Raw genomic sequence first — 26,524 nt, 5'->3', positions numbered from 1 at the left:
GTATCGAGCAAGTATTTATCTCATTGAGAACTGTTGTTGGTCAGAATTTTGGTATCAACATGTCTTAAAAACATTGTGTACCTATTACTCTTTGGTATGTTTGGATCTTATACTATTCTTAAACCTTACCTTTTAAACAGTTAGAATTATGCTTAGTACATTATTTTGTATTTTAAGATGATTAATTATACCTACTATCTACTTTCTTAATTATTCCATATTTGTGATTTATTAATATTTTTGATTATTATTATTATTATCATTTAAAGTGAAATTTAAATTTAGTAGGAAAGTTTAATTTTTGTGTACCATTGTACCTATATTGTTCTTAAATTACCGCTTTAAAATATAATTTGTAAATGTAGTTCTGTACGTAGGGCGTTAGTACATAGTAGTTAAATAAACATAGTTTTTGTTTAATGTCTTATAATTAATTCAAATAAAATAAATAGGTAGAGTTGTTTGGTCTTACATTAACTTTTTAACTTTTTTTAAATTTTAGTTCCTATCAAGCATATTGATAATACTATAATTGGTTTTGGTGTTATTGTATTTTAACTGTAACATGCTTATTTATTATAATTAATATCAAGTTATGTTCAGCTAAACTTATGAATAACATAGTTGGTACAATATTCATCATTTGAATCAATACATTTTATCACACTGAATTGTTCCATAAAAAATAATGATACCTACTTCATATTTCTATTTTTTTTTTTATCCACCAAATTAATTTGTTTATTTTGTGAAATGGAATGAAATTTTATTGTTTAGGTTGTTGTCTAATTATTAATAACCACCAGTGGTGTGTTGAATAATACTTTTGGATCATGGTAGTATACTTTCATTGCTTTATCTGGGACTTCATCATATATTTTATACATTTTTAAAGGCAATTATTCAAATATAGTGTTAGGTAACTTAGGTACCTTTATATTTTTTTAATTTTTAAAATGAAAATCATTACTTATGGGTTACTATTAACTAAAAATATATTAGTAATTGGTTAAACTAATACTTAAGTTACTTATTATGTTTTAAAATTAATAGATAAATTAAAACTATTTATTTTGTTTATTATTATTATTTTCAATTTTTACCATGTAAATATTAAGTGCTCGATTAAATGTATACAACATATTGTGTTATTTATTAATTTTTACCTGTTTCATGGATTATTTATTAGATTACCTAATCTTTGGAAGTTACCTAGTTTAGGTTAGGTTAAGTTAGATTTAAAAAAATATTATTAGAAATACATAACTTTAAATTGATAAATAGTTTATCTCGAGGTTTATCTTTAAAATACTGCATCAGCTTACTAGTATAACGTATAGCACCTAGAAAAACCTATCAAACATTTTGGAAAAGTAGCTTGAATGGGAGAAACTTATTTTTGCAGCTTCATAATTACATGAAATACCATGCAATATTACTCTAAACATGGTCACATGTGTTAATGGTTGTATGTGTAATGGATATTTTTCAATCAAAATAATTATTAAAATTATATAGGTAATATACATTATACAATTATGAGACTAAATATTGATTGCATTATTAGTTACAATCCGAGTTACAATTTCATTATTATAAAACACTGATAAGAAATTATCAAGTAACTAACTCTTTTGAAATGATTTTGTGTAAGTGAGTATATCATGTATATAATGTATAATCTATTTTTCATGTGTCTTATCCTAAGCTTCATTAAATCTTCCAAATGTGTATCTTTGTAGTACAAAATCAAAAACACCACATAAAATATGATAGTTATAAAATGTGTTAATACCTACCTACTCGCCTACCTATTATGCTAACCGGAGTTTAAAATATAATATTTTCGATCATTTATATGCTGTTTCCCTTGGCATCGGTGTAGAAATAGTATTGCATAAAAATATAATAGAATACAAATTAAAGAAAATATGTATGTACAAGTAACTTAATATATTTTGAATCGGGTTACAAGTTTCAAATTTTAATACTGTAGAAGTCTCTTGGGGCGTAGACTGTTTAGATGAATTGACTACCTTCCTAAAATGTTGTCTGTTTTAAGTGAGTAATTATGAATAGGTACATAAGTGAATAATATATATAATATATATTTGTATAATTATGTTCATTGTCATTTGGAAATTAAAAATAAATATAAATAAAACCACAGGTGCAGTAGCAGTCTACACCTCGGTTTCATTATTGAAATAATTATTGATGAACACTAAATTTATAAAGATATTGGTATAAAAATTAAATATTTTAGGTAGTATGTAATTTTCTCATTAAAGTCTATGTAGGTACTCAGTTAAAAATTATTTTAATTGTCTAATTGGTATATAATTTAAATAATATTTACGCAACTAGAATGTTATTCTCTAGTGGTATGATGTCTCGTATGATGTAGTTTGACACCATTGGCTGGTCCACCCCACGTGGTAGTTAGTTGTTACGTTTTATTATATTTTTCGGATGTAGGTACTAAAATGTTGTCAAATCTGATCAATTCAAAATGTCATTTAAATTTATAATAGGTATAATTGTAATTTATAATTATCTAAATGTTTAAGCTTAAATTATTGTTGTACAAAATACATATTTCTTATTGCCTAAGTAAGCATATTACACATAATATTATGTTAAGCTATTAATAATAGTAAAAGAAACAACTACCCTGCAAAATATCTATTGTGCACAATAGTCTAAAATATGAAAAATATAATAATAAACTGTTATGTTTTATTTTGTCAAGATAGAATAAAATAAAGGGTAGAACATAGATGTAAATCTTTTATTACTTCCCCTTATCTTGGGCCCCCGAGTCTGACTATCAACAATTTGTCTGCAGATCGCTACTGTTTATTTTATTTTATATCATAAATAAAATATCTAATAATTATGACCCGGAAGTTTATGCGTTTGCATACTAAATGAATTGCTTGATCAACAACAAACCAGTTTGAAGTAGATACAAACAAAAACATAATAATAATCAGTATTCAGAACGTTCACTAAAAAAATGAATTCGTTCACGTTCAGACCTTAAAAAAGGAACTCGTTCACGTCCACGTTCATGTTTTTTCAAACGAACGCGTTCACGTTCACGTTCTTTGAAAAAATAAACGCGTTCATAAGGTTGTTCATCTAATTTTTTGTTTACAAATAGTTTACCAGCAGTTTGTATAAAAACCCATAAACATATAGGTATCAACCCTAAAATAAAAACAATTTAGACTTTAGAGCATATACATTTTCTAAAGTATATAAATTATATACATATTATATTTATTAAATACTAAATAAATTGAGCGTCTTCAAAATCGTTCAAATTCATTAAAAATATAAACGTCGTTCACGTTCACGTTCTATTTTAAAAAAATAAACGACGTTCGCGTATCGTTCACTAACTAATGAACGTGAACGTGTGAACATGCATTCATGAACGACGTTCTTTCCAAACACTGATTTTAACGTGTATTAAGTACTATTAAAACGTTCCAGTTTTTGTTTTACTTTTATATAATAATTAGACAAGTATAGTGTACCAAAAACATTTGTCATATAGGTAATTATGAAATAATATATTTCCTTAAAAATACAAATTTAATTAGCACTTATAAATTGTTACTTCCAATGTTTACTGCTTAGAAAACCTACTGATATTTTTTTAATTTTATACTTATTATAACGCGTGGGGTGACTACCGTACGTTCATATATTATAATATATGATATATTATAATATCCTACCCGGTCACAGGACACAGAGACCTGCTCGATCAGCGATCACCCCCCGATCAGGCACGTAGCCAGGATTTTTTTTTTTTTTTGGGGGGGGGGGTCGAAATAAATTGTTAGTACAATTTTTATACTTAATTGATATATAAAACCTTTTTTTTTATTAGCTGACAAATTGGGGGGGGGCATGGACCCCCTGGATACGTGCCTGCCCCCGATGCCAGACAAATCGTCTAAATGATATTAATGGTAAATCACGTTTGTATTGATTAAGCAATTAGAATATAAATTTCATTGTAATAATATATTTCTGTGAACATCTGATATTTTCTACTAACAATATATATAACGTATTGGATTATCTGCTGATGAATTAACCGAGTTGACAGTGGTTTTGTTACACCTCGACGGCTCGATGTAGTTGTAATATACTTGTCCATGCATTTTTGGTATAAATATACATGCGATAATAATATTAGGTATGATCATGAACATATAATAGTATATTAGTATAAGTGATGACTAATGATAATAGTATTATTAATATTACATCTATATTTATTATCATCTAAAATTATTAAAGCTGTTACAGTAATTGCCAATTGGTAGATGGTAGGAGTACCTATACGTTGATCACGCAAAATAGGTAGTTTTCAATTTTAGACATTTTAACAAACGAGTTAAAATTCCATGTGTGATGGTGTCATACGATTTACTTCTCGCTTAATTATAAAATATTCTTGTTTCCAATTTTAAATTAAAAAATCGCGTGATTTTATATACCGAATAAAAAAAATCTCCACTCTCATTGTATATAAGTAATAACTATATTATAATTAAGTTTTTGTTTGTATCATGGTGTTGTGGCGGTGGCTACGCAGAGTCTTATCACGTTTCGTTGTTATTTATGATTTATTCTGTTCATATACTCAACGTATAAGTTAGTTACTCCTGAAGGTTTGATTGAAATCACTGATATCTATCTACAAAAATACGTATCTTTATAATCAATGTGCATAATGTAATATCCGATTTTGTTAACTTTTTTTTATGTGGGAAATTCATTTCAAACATTGTCTAATTGTATATGACGTTTTACCGTGTATATGTGAAATAATAAATAATAAATATATTTTATCCTAAGTGATATAAATAATCGTTTATCAAACAGTAGTTTTTTTAAAACCTATTCGATCTTCGCCACTTCTCCAGTAGGTAAAGTTATTCACTCGCTCACTGTTCTGTAATAAATTAATATGGTTAATATTGCCTATTAATTAAACTATTGTAAATTTGTAATATTTACGTATGGCATATAGACGATGATAAAAACACCAGAAATAAATTTATTGAGTGTGTGGACAGTAAAGTTATATGATGGAAGGGGTCACTATTTGCTGTTGCCGTGTCATGTTTACAACTTAGCTACGTTGAATATTCTGATGTTTCTCAATTTGTCATTAGGTATCGTACGAGTATATCCAGTGGCGTAATTAGGAATTTGTCTTAGGGGGGAATAAACATTGTTTTCCACACAAAATACTTAGATTTTCAAGTACAATATCTGGGAAAACTATTTCATCAAAAATTCTTAAACTAATATATATGTACACACAATGTATTAATAAATGTGCTTTAAAATTCTACTCAATTTAGTACCTATACAATATTATAATAATTTCTTCAAAATGTAAATTTTGAATATATTAGAATTAAAATTTACTTTTAAATTAAACAATAATTTATAGATTTCCTGATATTAATTATATTTAATATATTTCGTCGTGATGTCAGCACGATAAAACATATAATTCCATAAGCTTCAAATTAATATATAAATATACACATTATATAGGCTCTGGGGGGGATATATCCCCCTCACCACCACTTAATTACGCCCTTGAGTATATCTAGTTAATGTATTTTATAGTTTTATAATTCGCCTAATATAAATGAGTATTGAGTTAGATAGTAAAGATTATAATACTATCAGCTGAATCTATTTTACTATGTTAGTTTAAATATTATGATGGATAAACTTATTAATACATTTCAAGCTAAGAATATTATCATATTGTGTGTTTTTTTATGATCCTCGCTTTAATTTTCCTCAAAAAGTTGTGGGCATTTTAAAATTTAAAATTTTTTTCTTGAGCAGACTGAGTTAAGAACGATTAATCAAATGAGGTCAAGAAAGAAGAATAGAGGATGGTGCTAGAGGCAAGAGTAAACAAATAAGTACCATTAAAGCTTTGTAAAAAGGGGTATATACACGTATCATAGGTATAGACACGCCATTAAAACATACATTATTTGTTATGGATGTTTGAATTACAGTATTGTATAATCATCATGTTTCATTGTAGACAAAATCATGTCAATCTACTCGATTCCTCTCCAACTTTTTTCATTCTTTAAATAATAATAACTGAATCGAATTGATCAACAATGGTAAATTAAATGCTATCCCACCCCTTAATGAATTCTCGTCTATAATCTATACTGTTAACATTAAAGTATTTTAAACTGTCAACGACGAGTGTCGAACAAAATGTTGGTTCTAATTTAATTACTTTTTAAAAATATCTACTGAATCTTATAAAAAAAATAACCATAAATACAAATAATCAATAATTTCAAAAATATAATATTTGTTTAAAAAGTTGCTCGTATCTTTAAACTTCTGATGGCAAGCTTCGTAACAATTTAATTGTTCAAATGGTTTAGGAGAAAAGAAGCTATCCAACTGCTTTAACATTGGCTTTAACGCATTTAAATACACTATAAAACCACTCAAATCTATTAGTTGATATAAGCAAACTTTTCTGATTGATTTGGTGATTCTAGTGGTCCGTTAAAACATAGTTGACTTTCGTGATCAGCTACCAAATTAAATCGATTCATAATATATAATGCATATTATATATATGAAGGTGTTGAGAAACAAACGTTTTTTTCATAGGCGTGCGCAGGACTCTTTTTTAGGATATGCAGAAGGCTGACAATAGCGCGGACTGAAAGTTATTTTAAGCTCGTAAAATTCTGATAATATGTATACACAATTCACAAATATTGAAAAACCTACTGTTTAATTTAAAAAAATATTGTAATAAATACCATTACATAATACAAGAAGTATGTATTTCGGAAATACTTGGTAGTTGATAACTGATAACTGCAGGATGTTTCAATTTTCCAGAGTCGATGTTCACCTCTCACAGAACTTCAGGGAATGCAACTGCATACCCTGCGTCCCTGCATACCCCCTGCGCACGCCTATGGTTTTTTTCATAATTTTTAATATCTGACGACAGTAAGGTTCCTATGTGAGATATCAATACTTATAGTTATTCGTTGGTAATACGACTTAATAAAAGTTGTAGGAATTATTGCAAAATTTGTATTATGGTTATGGTTGGTGGGTGTTATAATATATAGAGTTTATTCGGTAATATAAATACTTTTTGGGACTTTGGTGGCACTGTATTACGTTCTAACACAACTTCCAACAACTGATAGGACTACATATACGTATACGCTTTTTAATATATGTAATCTGGGATATACCAAAATAATATACCTAATTTAATCAAAAGAATAGGTATATCGTTTTTGTAATATACATATTATATAATGTAAGTATACTTGCATGGTTGCATGTGTAAGTATATTATGTTAATAAATCTGAATATCTTCAAACATGACAGCTGTATTACCATCAGGCTTATTTAAACAGTTAAAATAAATTATAATAGATTATTTGGCGTATTATTTATTTAAAAATTAATATTACGTATAAGAAATTCAATTGAAAATTAATATGTTGCATTGGTCTTAATTAAGGGTATTTTTTATAAAATGTTCATAAATAATATTCAAATCATGAATGTAGTATAATAGTATTATGACGGTAGTGCGTGTCAATCGTTATTAATATGACATTTATCATTTATGGGGTATTCGGTAGAGTAATTTATTAGTAGATGAAAGTCAATTCAAAATAGTTATGCATGCTATACATATAGTTCCAACTGTACGTTCCAAGATAGCCACTTATGAATAAATATGCGTTATGCTATAATATAGTTTGATTGACTAAAAAAACCTATATAGTTATTATAGAAGTATGATACGAAAATATGTTATTAAAAATGTATTGATCGAGTTGTTTTTTTCTATCTTTATGATTAATATTTAGTAATTAGTAATTTACCTATTTTACTGTATAAACAAAATACAATATTTAAATAGCACCTATCCTATGATTAGAAGTGTATTATCTTTGTATCATGTAAAAAAAAAATGCGCATATAACCTAAACAAATATTTATAATTAGAAATGTTCATGAGAAGGTTATTGATACAAATAATTAAAACGTACCTATGTCAAAACATATTTAAAAAATGTTTTGATAAATTTGCTTATTAGAACCTAAACGACCTTTAATGATTTATGTACATTATTTATAATCTGGAAAATCTCAATTGTATTATCTATAAATTAGGTTACGTCATATGTATTTCCTGATTTTTCAAATGATTGATAAAGTATATAGCATAAAAAAATTAGTTTCGATGTGAATACGTGATTCAATAACTATAATAACTATAATAATCCTCCAAAAGTGTATATTATCGAGTAAAGATAGAATATGTTAAATTTAAATCTGTAGACTAATATACCTATCTTCAATTACTGCTATTGACCTGTTATATACATTGCGGTGTTTTTAATCTAAAAATATATTTTAGGTATTAGTTCAATAATTGTTATTAATTATTATAAATGAATTGATATTTCGCTGTACGCATAATCTGGATCATTAATACTTGATTATTTTTATAGTTTTTTTTTATGAAAACATTTTAAACATATATATTTACATTTTCTCAACGGTAATTGGTTGGTAAATAATTTTACTAGTTTTCAGTAAGGTTTTTAGGTTTGTTAGTCGTACATTATGTACTGTATGTCTCCCCTCCCCACCCCAAAAAAAATTCATGGACACTGGTACAATTAAACACTTATACTTTTTTTAATGACTTATACAAGTACCTATTGCAAGCTAATAAATACATTTTTTCTTATTTTTATGTAAATATTACAAGAATGTTTGTAATTTTTTTTAGCATATTATTAATATCATATTTTCTTTCCCAATTATTTTTAACATACAAATTTTGACCTTATACTTATAACATAACATTTTATCCGAGATTTTACCTATTTATGGAGTTTCATGTCGGTAGAGATCTACTTACTACTGTGTTCATGTAATTTTTCGTATGTCTTGTGTTCATTTTCTTATTATTATTTATGTTTGTGAACACATTTTAGAATATATGGATAAATATTTAAAAAATTAACATGAGTTTAGCAACAGTATTTACAACCATTTTCATGCTTACTTAATGCATGTTGTTCATAGTGTATAATCCGTTCAATTTTATTAGCAAAAAATAACTAACCACCTTTAAAATCAATTGAAAGTTCTATATAAGTTCTATATACTTTCCCTATTTTTATTCTTAATTTATGTGCATATTATATTCAATTTAAATTTAAGGAATTTTAATGTATTTGAAAGCCATATTTTCGTATACTTAAGATTTTTACTACCACTTCCAGAAGATCTTGAGTCAACACAAACTTCCGTTTTTAAAAAAATTTTTATCTAAATAGGAACCCTCTTTTTTCACTTTTAATTAATCGGGAGGTATTTATTTATTTATTTATTTTTTCGAGAATTTTGATACATCTAAATCACTTTGATTCATGTAAATTTGTGTACTAAAGATAATAATATGTTTAGTAGATATGGAGATTTAGATGTTTTAAAAATATTAGGAACTACTATTGATCTATCAATTTAAATCATTTGTAAAAATTATTAAAGTATAATAAATAGCTATAATAATATGTATTATATTATATTATATTATATTATTATTATTATATTATTATATTATATTATATTATATTATTATTATTATATTATTATATTATATTATATTATAGGTACTACTACTAACATAGGTAACATATCATAATTTATATTTTTGTAAAACTATTTTTAAGGATAATAAACTCAAAAACTACTCTTTAGAATTATGATTTAGATACCTATATATGTCATAACAATTACTAAGAAAATCATTTGCTGAATAATTTTAAGTAAAAATGGGAGGATTTCATTAGAAAAACAAAAATTATTCAACGCTATAATGGATACTTCTTAAATAGATAGTTAAAAAAACAGAAATTTGAATAAATGCACTATTAAAAGAAAAAGTGGGGGTGAGTATTATATGCTTTAAAAATCCTGTATGACTTAAAAATGATATCGTTTAATCTTAGGTACCAAAGTATCTTCAGTATTTATTTTAAAAATAATTTTGTTTGAAAAAAATGATTTAATTATCATTTTTTTAACGCTGGGTTCATATCATACATTCTGTTCTTATTAAGTCAATGCCTCCTATAGTTTTATTAGCTATTCATATTTAAATTTAAAATATTACGTGCGTGATAAAATTGTATCTACATATTTCAACAAGTACGTGCAGACCAAAACAATATTATATTATAAATATCAGTTCCTAATACAATGCTTGCCAGTTTTAATAAATTCATTAAGTATTAGGTATATCCTATATACTACTGCGTGAATCAGTCTCAAAATAATTTATTGCAACATGTAGGTGTTCCACCTAAACAAGCTTTAAAAAAATGTGAAAAATAAAAATTAGAATTAAGTATAAATTGAATATTTGCATCTAAATGTTTATTGCAATCGAAATTTGAAGGTAATATAAAAATATGTGTTAACTATACGCTTATTTATTAAGAATTTACGGGCTGAGCCCTTTATAAATAAAATATATATGTGCAGAAATGATATTACAATTATTATATGATGATAGTAAATAAAAACAATAGAAATACATTATAAGTATGTGTGAAATTAAAAATCAAGAAAGTTAAAGGTGGGGTTCGTATTGGCTTGCGACATCAAACGTCTTAAAGGTTCATTTTGCATGTAATTGGTGGAACTTAAGGGTATATGAAACATAGCATTAGAACGGATAGAACGCTGTGGAACTTTAAACGCAACTAGGGCAAGTAAAGAAGGAGAATCAATAACACCAGTCAGTAGATCTTTTAAAAAATTATTACCAAAGTAACATCGGCGCTCAGCTAAAGTTACTAAACCAAGATTAGTGGCAACAGGTATGTAGTTATGAGGTGGACAATCAATGCCCAGTAAATAGCTAGTAAACCGGAAAAACCTACCCTGAACCCTTTCTAACTGACAAGCATTTACAGCTGTATGTGGGTTCCAAATTACGGCACCATACTCAAGTATAGGCCGTACAATAGTACAATAGAGAGCCTTAAGAGATGATTAAAGGCCAAAGTCTTTAGCCAACTTCATAACAAAGCCCAATGTTCTTAAAGCAGAACAGCAAATCATTTCAATGTGAAGGCTCGGGTCAAGATTGCTATTAAATTTAAAGCCAAGATCCATAATAAAATCATTACAACGGGAAATTACAGTGTCACGCAGATGGTAAGGGAAAACTAGAGAAGTACCAGATCTGGTGAAAGTCATGACCTTGCATTTGGATATTTTTAGAGATTGATTAAGTTTGTCGAACAACTCACGAACCGATTAATATCACTTTGCAGTTTTAAGCAGTCATCATTCGAATCAATTTGCATAAAGAGTTGACATCATCAGCAAAACACAAAAAATGACAGTGATGAAGAGCGCTATCTATGATGTTAATAAAGATATTGAAAAGTATTGGTGACAAGTGCCCCCCTTGAGGTACTTCAGAAGAAGCTAAGTATAAAGTTGATTTAAAATTGAAAAGCGAGACCCATTGATATCTATCAACTAAAAAGGATTTAAACCACGACAATAGGGGCTCGCCGAAACCAGAAGCTATAAGGATCTGAATTAGAACATCATGATTAACGGAATCAAAAGCTTTGTGGAAGTCCGTGTAAATGACATCCACTTGCGAACGTTGTTGAAAAGAGTTATAAAATGAAATTACTAAAAACTAAATTACAGGTAACAGTTGACCGACCCGGGCGAAACCCATGTTGTTCATGTTTTTAATAATAATAGGGTTGATCGACCGACGAATATCATTTAATACTAGAGATTCCAAAATTTTAGAGATATGAGACTGAATGGAGCCTATAGTTCAGGACAGAAGATGGATCCCCTGACTTGAAAATAGGTGTAACAGAGCTAAATTTTAGAATAGCTGGATAAATTCCTTCATCAAGAGAACGCCTGAATAATAACCAGAGCGGATAACTGATAGCTGAGGGTAGATGAAATAAAAAATCACCAGAGAGACCATCAGGCCCAATAGACCTAACGCCACGCAGACTAGATAACTTATCAAACACATCATTAACACTAAAAGCTACATTGGACGGTAAGTCAAACGAAGAAATACCAAGTTCGTCAACGTTTAAAGCAACTTTTTGAGAAGATTACACGGAGGAAAAGTAAGTTGAAAATAACTCAGCAGAATCACGATCATACGAAGCAATGTGTTCATTGAGTTTTAAAGAACTAGGAATATATATTACTATTAGATCTATTTTTTTTTACAAATTTCCAAAAATTCATAGGATTACTAATAAAAGACGATTCAACATTAAATGAATAAGTACGAAAACTCTTTTTGGATAAGTATTTAAATTTTGCCCTAAAGAAGGAGAATTTTTTGTAGTCGTAACACTAGATGAAGATTTAAACCTGGCATGTGCTTGTTTCTTTAATATGACTAATTTTTTAATTTCTTTAGTGAACCATGGAGGAAATGAAGAAAAGCTATATTTACATTTAGGGACAAAATCAATAACCACTTTATGCAAGGCATCATAAAATGCGTTAACAGCAGAATTAATGCCAAGATGAGGCTTGAAAGTAGATGACCAATCAAATGTTTCTAAGAATGTACTAATTGAGTGATAATCTGCTTTAGAAAAATTATAAAATGATTGGTCACGTTTACTGTTAAGGTCCAAAGGAGAACAAGATAGAGACATATAAAGAGCTGGGTGGTAGGGATCAATTGAGACAGCAGGCTCAAAGGATTTTTTAACAGACATGAGCTTGGTGTTACAAAAAACGAGATCTAAAATCGAACCATGACAATTATGAATATTATTTAACTGAAAGAACGAATAGGTTGCGAATGCTTCAGGTATACACGGCGCTATGGGGAACGATGAAAAAGAGTAACGTAAATCACCATAATCATTATCCCATAATATTTCAGGCAGGTTATAGTCACCACAGAAAATATAAATATGGTCTTTGAACTGACAGGTTATAGATTCAATAGATTTGACGTGAGATTTATAAATATCAGGATTGGAATGTGGAGGAATATAAACACCACCCCACCAACTACATAACAAAAGCACCGATAGAAAATTTAACAAAAATCTGTTCAACATTTGTCTCAGAAATTAAAATAAGATGAGAGGAAATATCCTTGCGAATGCCAATAAGGACACCACCATCGCGATTACAATTACTAGAATTAGAACATCTATCAAACCTATAAATATTATAATTAAACAGACCAAGTTCATTATCATAAAATTTTTTTGTTAGCCAAGTTTCAGTTAAAATTAAATAAGCGAAATTAAATTGAGATACATTACATTTATAATTTAGCAGTTTAGTCCTAAGACCGCGACAGTTTTGATAATAACCATGTACTGAAACACTATTGGTAGGAGTTGTTAATGATGAGGTTTTGGATGCTGACGATGACGAATATGTTGTAATATCAATTTTCTATAATTAATCTTCTACGGAAAAAGATATTTCTTAGGTATATATTAAAAGGTAGGTACGTGATGTTATTACTTATAAATTATGATTAGTTTTATCCCATACGATACATCGACCTGTGGATGAGTAACTTCTCTTTGAGTTAATAATTAAATTAATTATTTTATTCTTTATATGTATTTGTAAAAGGTTATGTTAAATAAGATTTATCGTCTTAGTTATATTATATGTTGAAGTGAATGTTTATATGAATGATATGTTTTAAGACTTAATAGTTATAACTTTAATTTACCTTCATGATAAATGCATTAATTTTCTTATGAAAATAAAATCATTGTTAAATTAATTTTATCTTTTTAAATATTTTGTATGCTATCCATTAGCTTTACTCAAATATTATAAAATTGACGGAAATTACAAAATAAACAATAAATTAATATGAATATACTCAGTGCAGCCTACTGTTGATTCAGTACTGTTGTGAATATATAATAAACATACAAACAATAATTAGCAGGTTGTATAGGTATATGTTTGTACTATTGAAATATATTTTTGTAGGTATCTCCTTCGACTTACTTTCAACGTAACAATAACCTTCAATAATATATTCCAACGTAATTCATCTTTTGGGGAGTAGGTAGGTTATGACTCATAACTTATGAGTATAGGTCATTATCATTCGACTGTTTTTTTTTATTTTACTTATTGTTTTAAATACATCATAAAAAAAACATGTTTACATGGTTAATTAATACTTTATAGTTGTATAATAATTAATAACTAATAAGTTTGTACCTAGTGTATATACAAATGGTCACGTGATATCTAAAGCTGTGAGTTGTTATATAATATGCTCTGGTGATTAGGTTATTATTTTCTATTAAAATTAATTAGCCGGTACTTACTTGTTGAATATATCCATAAAAAGTTGCTTGTAGTTGTAAAGTGTAGGTATGTAGTTATTTAAAGTGTACATCATTATTGAGTAGGTTACTGTAATGGATGTGATAAGTTTGACTACAATTATATAAACTATTGTATCTTTACGAAAAGAAGATTCTGAACGTAGACTCTTTATTTAGGTTCGTAGTACTAAATAGTATGAAATAAGTCTAAATATTTTAAAAATTTCACTGTGTATAGAAATAACATAAACAAATAAGATCCTACTATTAATATAATTTTAATTACAATAAAATGAAGGTTGTTATTTTTCATTTAAATATCTAATTTTGTCAAATCATAAATTTCAAATCTGTATAAAAATTCGTATACCACTATATAATATGTATAGCATAGTACCTAGGTACATAATAAGTAAATAATTGAATATACTTTTGTTTTTTGATATTTTTAACTATTATGAGAAACATTTTATTAAATTCTAATTTCTAATCCATATAGTCTTAAGAGTTAAATGTTTTACAATTATATTTTTTCCTATTTTCTATAATTTTTTTTCTGATTTATGTAAGTACCTGATTATTTTGAAAAATATTTGGCATTTTTTAATTTTTATCTCTCCAACATGTTTTTAAACTATCGAAAACTAGTTTTTACTACCTCAAATTACCCTTAGCATTGAACAATTGTTTGCTGGTATAAAAAGCGTCATCATCAGACACAAAAAAAAACATTGTAAAACCATACATCCACTGCTCCGTTCAGAATGTAAAACATGAAATGGTTTTAATAATAATAATAATAATAGTTATAGACTCAGAATCGGGCATACGTGGCTTACACACAGCTTTCTCATGAGACACGACGATCCTGCTCAATGTACAACCTGCGGAGAAGCTCTAACTATCAAACACGTCCTTCTACACTGCCGAAATTTTACAGATACCAGAACCTCCTTAAACATTCCAGAACACCTCTACGAAGCACTCGGACCGGACTATGAAAATTCTATTAATATTCTAACTTTCCTAAAAATAACCAAACTTTATAACCTCATATAATTTCATATGTTTTCCTAGATATTCCCCTACTTTAATTACACATACCTACCAAGAATAATTTTATTGTAATATTGTAAAATGTATTGTAAATTGTACCTGTATATATAAGTTATATTTTAAAATATGTAAGCTAATAACCTGTTGAGGCTTTAAAGTAATAAAAAAAAAAAAAAAAAAAATAATAGTTATATATTAAATAAATAAATAAAATATACATATGTAACACCCCAAAAAATGAGAGTATAGTATTTAAAGACTAAAAGTATCGTTAAATGATTCTAAAAACAATTATTGTCTCTAAATAGTAAATAATTATAGTGCAACACTTCTTTTATTCAACAACAGTTATGACATTAGTATAATGCATCAAATATAGTATAATAAAATTAAAATTATTTTATGTATACACTATACGTGTTCTGTGTATGTATGTCTATTAACTATACTGAACTGATATGGATTTACAGCATGATGTGTTATTAGATAATTTGGTCTTGGATATTAATGCCCTAAAAACCCAAAAAAATGCCCTTAAAAAATACTTTTATGACTTAAAAACTCGTATTGAACGTCGAACGATATCATCGGATGTTGATTTTACCGATTCAAGATTATTTAATAAGAAATGCGGGTTAGTGGATACTCAAACCTTAAGGTTTTCAAAATTGTTGATAATATAATACGAATTACGAGTATTTATACCTACTTATATTCTGTTATATTTATATAAAAACCATGTTGGCGTAAAAATCTTTAAATAAAATTTCAAATTCATACTTGGTTTCCGAAAACTCTAAAATACCCCACAAAACTAAGAAAATGACCTAAAAACTAAAAAATCCCTAAAAATGCAAAATAAACTTTCTTATTCTCATTCATATAAGTACATAAAACAAATTTGTGACCAGACGAGCATTGCACACAGTAAGCTTTGGAAAACAATGCAAAGTGCATCGAAATCCCAGCCCTATAGATTATTTTTATTTGTTTTATATTTTCATAATTTTAATTATTAAGTTGAAAACTAAACTTTTAGCTAATTGCTTAATTAATACTATGTTTACGTTTTCCAGAAATTCCGAGAGACGAAAAGAAAAATCAAGAGATGCAGCTCGATCTAGACGTAGTAAAGAAACCGAGATATTTACTGATCTCGGATCAGCATTACCTTTACCAGCATCAGTTATTAGTCAGTTAGATAAAGCGACTGTTATGCGATTGACTATTGCATCTTTCAAAATTATGGACGCTTTATCATCAAGTAATTATAATTCAAAATTATATTATGTAATAGTAATAATCGTGAGTAAAGGAAAGTTATAGTTATAATATTACAGTGTCGCTAGGATATTTAAATAAAAAATGATAATAAATTAAAACTGCAAACTTAAATCAATTTTATACTTACTAAAATAATAGCGCTTTATTATTTTGATTATACGTATACAATTTTTAGTATTATTTTAAGTGTGTAAAGTAAAGCTTTCGATTGTACACAAATAAAAATACCCATTACGTATATGTGTAAAACTTTTGTGTTCTGTCCAAAAACTATATAATCCGATTGCAGCTAAACCGAAAAACGTTCAACAACACCAATTATTACGTTTAATTATATTTTAATATATAGGACGTCGAAATTTATCATTTTTATTAAATTAAATATTCTTATCATAGACTAAAGGTTAAGTACCTGCTATTAATACTAAATAATTATGATTTAATGATGCATTAAAACTTAAAACCATCAAATTTTCATTCATAACCTAAAAATTTTAACATTTAAAAACCAATATTCCACATTTTAAAATGTTGAAAACAATTGATAACTTGAATATTTATTTTTCAATAGAAAAACTTAAACTTAAAATATAAGTTTCAGTTTAAGTTCTTGATTTTCATACTCGTATTGAGTAAAACTTTATGTAATAGGTGATCCATAATTAAATTATTTATATGTTTTTACTTTCAATGCATTATATTGCATTATTCTTATTTTTTTATGGATAAATTCACTCAAATATTATAATAATATAAATATTATATATAATAAAATATTCATAAAATTAACAGGTTTAAAATAGATTATAAATTTGTAATTAATATCTACCTTAATAAGTAATATGTGACTAATTTATTAAAATAAAATATAATTAGAACAATTTTGTATACTTTTATTTTATTTCTTTATAATGTAACGCGTTCTTTACTGTAATATCAAATATTATTGTAACTTGATATTAATATTTAACAACTTAAACGTTCGAATGATTTACAGTTATTTCTTTAGTAAAACAACAGTCCAAAAATAGGCTTTATTGTGAAATATTTTAACGTATGGGGTCAGACATAAATCCTGTCAGCCTTGGGAGGTGGAGTAGACCATAGGCCTTAGCTGTTTAATAATCAGTTAAATTATTTAATTTTTCTAAAAATCTATTGTTATAATATTCTAGCTATGTATCTATGAAGAAAATAAATTTACAAATACATGTACTGATATTCGTTTTTATTATGAATTTTTCAGCAAATATTGATGTAAAATCCGATGAGAAAGATTGCCCTCCAAACATGAGTGGGATATGCAACAAAGCATTGGATGGCATTGTCTTAATTACTTCGGCAGATGGAGATATAATATTCATATCGGAAAATATTTCCAACTATTTAGGCTTATCACAGGTACCTTCTACTATATTTTAAAACAATGGAGCGTAAACTTTAATTTGACATGCGCGAACTGCGTATACAGGGCGTAACAGTATACACTCGTTCACTCGTTGATATCATTGCATGTAGAATGTTTTTATTAATTTGTGTAATGATTTTATTATTGCGAGAAGAATATAATTTGAATTTAACTACAAATTTACGGCAGATATTTTTTTTTTTAGATTGATTTGATCGGACAGTCAATTTATGAGTTCGCCCATCTTTGTGACCAAGCCGAATTGAAAGCCATTTTAACCAGCAAAGACATAGGTGAACAAAAGTCGTTTTTTGTTCGAATGAAATGCACTCTGACAAATAAAGGGCGCAATGTTAATTTGAAATCAGCGTCATATAAGGCATGTATTTTAATATTATGGTGAATATGATGACTATATAGTATATACTCTATAAAGGAAAAATTGAATGCGTTGATATCTATTTATTTACTTACATGGAGTTATAAAATTATTTGTGGGTTTTTAAACAATACGATTTTATACTACAGTCAGGTACTCATCTATTTTACAAGAAACAAAGTAACCTCACAACCCGTTTTAACATGTTAAACGTTTCTCAGAAATCTGAAACGCGTGACTGCGTGAGTGGCATGTTTAATATATTATTACTGAGTAGGTATAATAGTTAACGGCGAATGAATGAGTGCAACATAGTTTGAGATTCTCCACTTTTACCTCAACACAATGCAATAAATACCTGTTTGTCAGGATAATTTTTCTTGTGAATAATTAATGATTTTATCCAAATTATTAAATTGGTATTCTTAGAATTATACACAACTTGATTTTCGCAACCTATAATATGGTATAAACGGAGGTATTTTGATATGACGTAGACGTGAAGTTCCTAACTTTCTTTACTTTTAAAGAAGATCACGTATACCACGATTGGAGAATTTAATTTTTGAACATTAGATAGACCATAATTATATGTTAGGTATATATATACCACCAATTTAGGGAACACTGCATTTTTCGGCTGAATTATGTTGGAATAAATCGAATTTTTTTTACAAGTTAGTATATAAATACACATTTTAAGATAAATTTCAAATTTTCAACCCTCTCGGTACGTGCCTTATTTTTATTTATAGAAACCGGTATTTTTGATACCAAATTCAGATAGACTGAATTTTTTAAAGTCATTTTGACCATTTAACCATGGTTCTAAAACCAAAATTGACTGAATGAGAACCATCCATTCAAATTTTAATAAATGATACATTTTTACAATTCATTATAAAATGCATAAATTTATAATTATTTATCATTGGTTACTTTTTGAATATTTTTACGTTTTTTTTTTTTTATACGTGTTATAAATAAGATTAACATAATACGGATATAAAATTATTTAATTTAAATTGATTGCAATTGTATACGTAACGACATTCAAAAAGTAACCAATAATAAATAATTATAAATAGTTTTATGAATTTTATAATTAATTGTAAGAATGTATTATTTATTAAAATTTGAATGGCTCTCATTCATTCAATTTTGGTTTTAGAGCCATGATTAATTGGTCAAAATGACTTAAACAAATTTAGTCTATCCGAATTTGGTATCAAAAATACAGGTTGCTATTAAAAAAAAAATTAGTTGCGTTGCGTATGCGCGTACCGAGAGCGTTAAAAATTTGAAATTTATCTGAAAATGTGTATTTATATACCAATTGCTTATAAAAAAAATTCGATTTGTTCCTACATAATCCAAACGAGAAATTCAGTGTTCCCTAAATTGGTGAACACAATATGTGTTAAAATTAACTATTTATAGTTAATTTATTTTGTTTGTATAAATAAATGTTTACCTATACTTAAATCACTGCCCTATGCGGTCTCGATTTATTATAAATTAATTTAATTTAACAATTAACAGTATTCTGGACCATTTGTTATATTTATTATATAAATAGGTACTATTTATTGTATTGCATTATAAATTTATAATATTTTACTAGCTACCTCATACTCGAATTGATATAATATTAAGATATACACTTAGATTGCACATTTTGCAGCGATGTTTGTAAATTTTTTTTAACTGTTTAATTTGCTAAACAAGAAAAAACCGTTTTCTGGTTCTGGTCGATAAAAAAATGTTTATTTAAAATAGTAAATTTACAATCTACACAATGATTTTCTTGTATAAAGTCCATAATATATTATAATGAATTAATACATTATACATCTTATATATATACGAATATCGGAGTATATATATATATAAATGGATTTCTGTCTGTTTGTCCTGTATGCATTCCTAAACGACTGGACCGATTACAAAGAAATTTGGTACAGGGATATAATATTAGACTTATGGACAGAACATAGGCTAAATTAAAAAGTGATAGGCCCAAATATCATTCAACAGACTGTTCTCGATAAAACAAATAAAATTACATAATTATAAACTAAAATGAATATCGTTGTAATATTATTACTTATTATATTTTAACCCTTAGCTATCTATATGTATTATGTATAATAATATACTGCTAGCATAATCACAGGAAACGAATTCAACAAACAGTTTCAGACATATAAGAGGTAGGATTTTTAACGGGCTACGAAGTGCATGGATGTTCAGCTAGTATGATATAAAAACAATTCAAATCGATATCCTACCAACAATTTTTGTGGATTATTTTTAACATTTTAAAAATGTGTCATTTTTTTCCATCATCATTCTATAAAAATCTTAAGAATAAGTACTTCATGTTTTGTGATTTTTATACGTTTTAAGTTATTTAAGCTTAGTTTTTGATAAAAAGTATCTACGTGATTTATCAAACCATTTACTATCAAAATATTCATTTTCAATAACAGTCTTAATTGATTATATTTAAATTTGGTTAAAAGCTAGTTTAAAATTCCTATCCACATATATTTACAATGTATTCTTGATTAAGTTAATGTTAGCAATATTATATGTAATTTACATAATTGGTTTTCATAGTATTCAGATTTGTATTTAACTATTAAATAAATATATTTAATGGTGGACAATATTCTTCTTCTAGACTAGTTGATATTTTTGTTGTAATCGTTAAAATTGTATTTAATAAATACTTACAATGTTATAAATATTCTAGTAATGACTAATAATCATCCTAAATGCAATAATTCTAAAGCCTCAAAAAATATTGCATTTACTACTAAAAAAGTATGCAAACTTCTTGTCCTATTTTTTTTTTTTTAATTGTTGCGTTTTTAATCTACAATATTACTGTATTATACATTTATGTAATAGGCACTCTAGATTGTATGAGATTTTAATTTTACCAACATTTATTCAAAATTCTGTAAATTGTCATATATTTTGTCTATTTTAGAACACCTAGTTTATAGTTAACCTACTTTATCTAGAAGTATATAATTGAATAATAAGAATTTTATACATTTTAGGTGCTGCATTTTACAGGACATTCAGTTATCAACACATGTGCCAAAATAAAATCATCAGTTTTATCAGATAGAGAATCTGATTCAGACTATGAATCAGATAAAAAAACAGATTCTGATAGTAAATCTAATAATAGTGATTTAAAGTTTGAAAATACTTCCGATTCTCCAACTCATATATTTGTGTCAATTGCTGAACCAATACCACATCCTGCAAATATTGAGATACCATTGTATAAACAGAGCAAGATATTTTTTAGCAAGCATTCATTGGATATGAAATATATAATTGCCGATGAAGTGTGAGTTGGAACAAAACATTGTTCAAATTATGTAATAAATTATTGTTTTAAATTGAAGTCATAAAATAAATATTATTTTTTTTTTTAAATAGTAAGTAATAGAATCTTGTTAATATTGAATTTCAGAAATGATAAATGTTTTTATTAATAAAGATGTTAACAAAATTAAAATTAAAAAATATTTAAACTTAATAATTATAATGTATTCATAATTACACAATTTAATAATTGTATTCTTTAGTATTTGTAAATATGAATTAAAAAACAGTTTTGTAAGAAATAATTTCTTTCAATTTAAAAATTATATTCATTTATTTTTACCTACTTACATTTAAAGAAAACAACGATTAATTAATCTAGGATCATTTAAAAAAAAGTAATTTAATTCCTTCTTAATGATAAATAATTTTAATATTTTATTTTTGACTTTCTAAAGAAATTGATTGATCTTTACTATTTTTTTTTTTGTTCTGAATTTTTTTTTCTTAAATCATCACATTTCAATTATTCGTCTATTATTAAAGTCTTAGGATAATTGAAGTAGTTTTAAAATTTTATTTTATTTTTTGTAATTTTTGTCCAATTAATAAAATTTTTTATAATAACATTATAACCCAACTGCTTTTAATAGTTATATAATATATTTTTCAAATACAGGAATCAAATAGATAGTTATACAATTTTCTAATGATTCTGTCAATGATAGTTTATCAAAATAACAGTACTATTTATGTTTGTACAATTTTTTATTGTAACAATTTAAAACACTTTTAGGACAAATACCAAGTTTTATATTTTTCAATAGAACTTTAAAATATCTAATCATTTTAATTAAAATAATGAAGTGAATCTAGTTTGATCATTTGTTTTGTTATTTTGTTATTGCTTGTGTTGTATCAATGATATATTATATTTATTATTAACTTTGTTTGTTATTGTTGAACCATTTTAGATTAAAACTTATGCTGTGTATAGGACCAACATTTTAAAACTATTTGACATTTAAAAAAATATTAATTTTTGTTTTATGATTTCATAACTTTTAATCTTGAAGTTCATTTTAAAAAAATACAATTTTTGTAGATAAATATATTATTAAATATTAATCAATATTAACACAAAATATTAATTCCAAATATTTTCAATATTTTAATTTAGTTTTTGGTCTACATAAAATAAAAATAAATTATATCATGTGGTTTATAGATATATTTTTAAATAATTTCATTTAAAAGTGCATAACTGAAAATAATTATCTTTAATTATTACAATTATTATTTTGTATTTTTAGTTTAACAAACTATGTGGGTTATGAACCAGATTCACTAGTTGCAAAGTCTGTGTTTGATTATTACCATGCTCAAGATTGTAATTCAGTTGAAAAAAGTTTTAAAATATGTGAGTATAATGACTTAAATATTAATTATTTATTTAAAGAAAGATTTAAAAGATTTAATTAATAAATAAATACTTTTTTCAGTATTCGAGAAAGGACAAGTAGAGACAAACAAGTATAGATTTTTGGCAAAAGGAGGTGGTTATGTTTGGATAATTACCCAAGCTACCATACTTAATGACCACAAGGGTCTCAAACCTGAGAGCATTATGTGTATTAATTACGTAATCAGGTAAGATGTCTTATGCTCATATACAATGACTGACTGGCTATAGTATGTTAGTTTGCTGTAGTACACTGGGTCTGTTCAATATGTTGGCTGGGAGTTGTTGAATATTTTATAATGTTACTTTTATTATTATTTTATCATTATTGAATACTTTGTGACAAATAATATCCCAGTCTGTCTTTGTTTAAGCTTATCTCTGTAGTATATTAGTATCCAATATAACAGAATATAAATCAGTTGAAAAGAATATCTAATGGTTTTATAAGTATTGTTGTATTCTATATTATGTTTTGAGCAAGTTTAATTTAATCAAATAATACAAACACAATAGAAACATTCCTCAAACATGGGTGTAAACATAAAATAATAACTACTTTCTATATACATTTATGACTACAAAATCTGTAATAGTATTAAAACGAATACTGAATTATATCTTTAAGTATGTTAGAATATTACATATGCATCCACAAATATAGCACAAATGAATATTTAGAAAATATATGTAGTATGTACAAAATAAACTGTTATTAAAATAAATAGTAAAATTGATACAGAAAGAAACATCTATTTAAAAAAATTCTTTATTCAAATTCATCTTGATTAAGTAATTAGAAATATGTGTCTTGATAATTTTTGATTTTAAAATTACACAGGTATTTATAATATTATTATAATATTATAATAATATTTTTATTATTCATTTAAAAATAACACAAGTACTTAGATATTTTAATTAATATTTAATAATATTTTTAAATAGAATTTGATAAATTATTTTCTTTATGCATATTTATATATAAAGTGTATTAATTATGCCTATCATAATTGCTTATTTGTTTTAAAATTTTAATTTTTCTTGATAAACAAGATGGGGAAAGATTTTTTCTCTGTTATTTTAATAGAAATTTAGTATAGTATTGTTATTTAGATGTAATTATATATTTTAACAGCAAAATAATATCATGTTAATTATTGCGTCAATGAAATAATGATTTTAATAAATTTTGATTTTTACACAATGTTTAAATAACAGTATAACATTATTTTTGCGTTAAAATACAATGTTAACTTTATACTTTTTTTTAATTGCTAAGGTTTTTTTAAAAATTATATCACAAATAATCAAATTAGATATCTTGCACACATTTAATCAAATAATCATTATCTTACACTAACAATATTAAGCATTTATTGTATAATATGCATTATTATAATTGGCTAGAATAATATTGTATATAAAAATCTTGTTACGATTTCACGGCGCTTGATATAGGCAATTCATGCGCAACAAAACTATTATAATAAGACTGTTTTATTCAAGTAATATAATAGTAGTATTGTACGATATAATAGTTTTTTGAACTGTTTCTAGTGTACGTGTAAGGAGTTTATATAAATTCAAATATAATATAATGAAATGTTGACAATTTCTTGCATTTACCCAATCATACTGCCTGTTTGTATATTTTATATTATTCATTTTTAAGCGTGAAATAAAGAATCGCTAATAATGTGTGTACATTAGCCTAATTATCGACTAGGTTGTTCAAAACTAACACAACTTAATTGTTTTCGTACAAATTTAAAATACTCGTGAGAATAACATAACATTAAAACAAAAACAGGACTTATTTGGTGCGCATTTATAATTTAGGTATAATTTTATTGATTTCTGTTTTTATAACTATAACTTTACTGAAATTTTACATGATCTTTCGCGTTGTTTTGTAAAAATGTCATGCACGTAATAGATGTTTGACACTTGTGCATTCGTAATTCGTATGTATTCTTTATTTGAATTATCATTGGCCATCGTTTTTGTATAATTCTCGATGCATACTTTAGTAGGTATATAGACTTCGCGGTGTATCCAATTTTTTTATCGCCTCACGTTTAAATATTATGCGTAAAAGTAAAAGTAATTTCCGTTTTATGTTCTATTGGATTTATTGTCAACGTTGCACAAACTTAACAACTTTAATTCGTAAGCTGATCACTTAAATCAATCGTTTAAAAGAATTAGAAATTTGTGATTTTTAAGTCAACCATAATATTATATTTGCATACAGCGTTTGCGTCATACAAGTGTCGAATATCGGAATATATTAGAAATATCAGCCTCCGTGCTGACCTTGCTATAGGTACAAACCATTTTCACAGACTACATTAACAAATCTAAATGCATAGGTTATTTAATGTATACTCAAACGAGTTCTATTAATCATAAATATTCTACTACACATGCAGATATTGAAATACTTTGGCGAAATTGGGGCCTCTGTATTTTTCCAGTAAATATTTTTAAATTTATATATATATTTTTGTTAAGAATTTATAGCCACGAAGGTTACTCATCATCAAATATCTCATTGAACACATAATATTATTATACTTTCCTTTAATATCGATTGATATAATCTATAAGAGTTTAAGTCTTCATGCTCGGTTCGCAAAGTTTAAAGAAATGTTATTTATAGGACATAGTATATTATAATTTAATTTTTTTTTACTATATCTTATAATCGATCTTATTTTTTAGCTTCTACTATGTACCTATAACAAATTGTTATAACAGTTTTATTACACGATCTAAAATGTTCAAATACATTTTTTATTGCTGTCTGTTTTGCTGTAGCGTGTGTCGTTGTATAGAATTGGCTTCTCACGAATGTTTTCTAAAAATTAATGTGTGTGTAGTAAATTAAGTTTTTATAAATGTGAATAGTTATCAAAGGCATGATGTAAGTAATATACAAGCATAATATCGTATTAAACTTTTAATATTATTCTAAATAAAAATTTTTACTTATCATTTTTGTGTATTTATAGATATCTTATTAAAAATATAAATTGGTAATTAATATTTATGATGTGAAAAGAAATAGGAATAATGTTCAGTAATCAGTAAATAAATGTGAAAT

At 26.0% G+C, this 26,524-nt stretch overlaps 1 protein-coding gene across 1 annotated transcript in view; it reads left to right on the top strand.

The window, feature by feature from the left end:
• The window catches only part of LOC107162645 (uncharacterized), a 51,630-nt gene that overhangs the window by 2,346 nt on the left and 22,760 nt on the right, over positions 1–26,524 (top strand). Inside the window, exons 2-7 of the mRNA XM_015509642.2 lie at positions 16,611–16,798; positions 18,065–18,219; positions 18,432–18,605; positions 21,677–21,975; positions 23,267–23,373; positions 23,456–23,603. Of these exons, the coding sequence (XP_015365128.1) occupies positions 16,611–16,798; positions 18,065–18,219; positions 18,432–18,605; positions 21,677–21,975; positions 23,267–23,373; positions 23,456–23,603 (1,071 nt within the window). The remainder of the gene's footprint in view (positions 1–16,610; positions 16,799–18,064; positions 18,220–18,431; positions 18,606–21,676; positions 21,976–23,266; positions 23,374–23,455; positions 23,604–26,524) is intronic.

The sequence above is a fragment of the Diuraphis noxia genome, unplaced genomic scaffold (assembly GCF_037042655.1).
Source record: "Diuraphis noxia isolate RWA-SAM2 unplaced genomic scaffold, SU_Dnox_SAM2 contig0003, whole genome shotgun sequence".
In the NCBI taxonomy this organism is placed as follows: Eukaryota; Metazoa; Arthropoda; class Insecta; order Hemiptera; family Aphididae; genus Diuraphis; species Diuraphis noxia.
The sequence above is the reverse complement of the archived record's forward strand: the minus strand, read 5'-3'. Positions and strand labels throughout refer to the sequence as shown.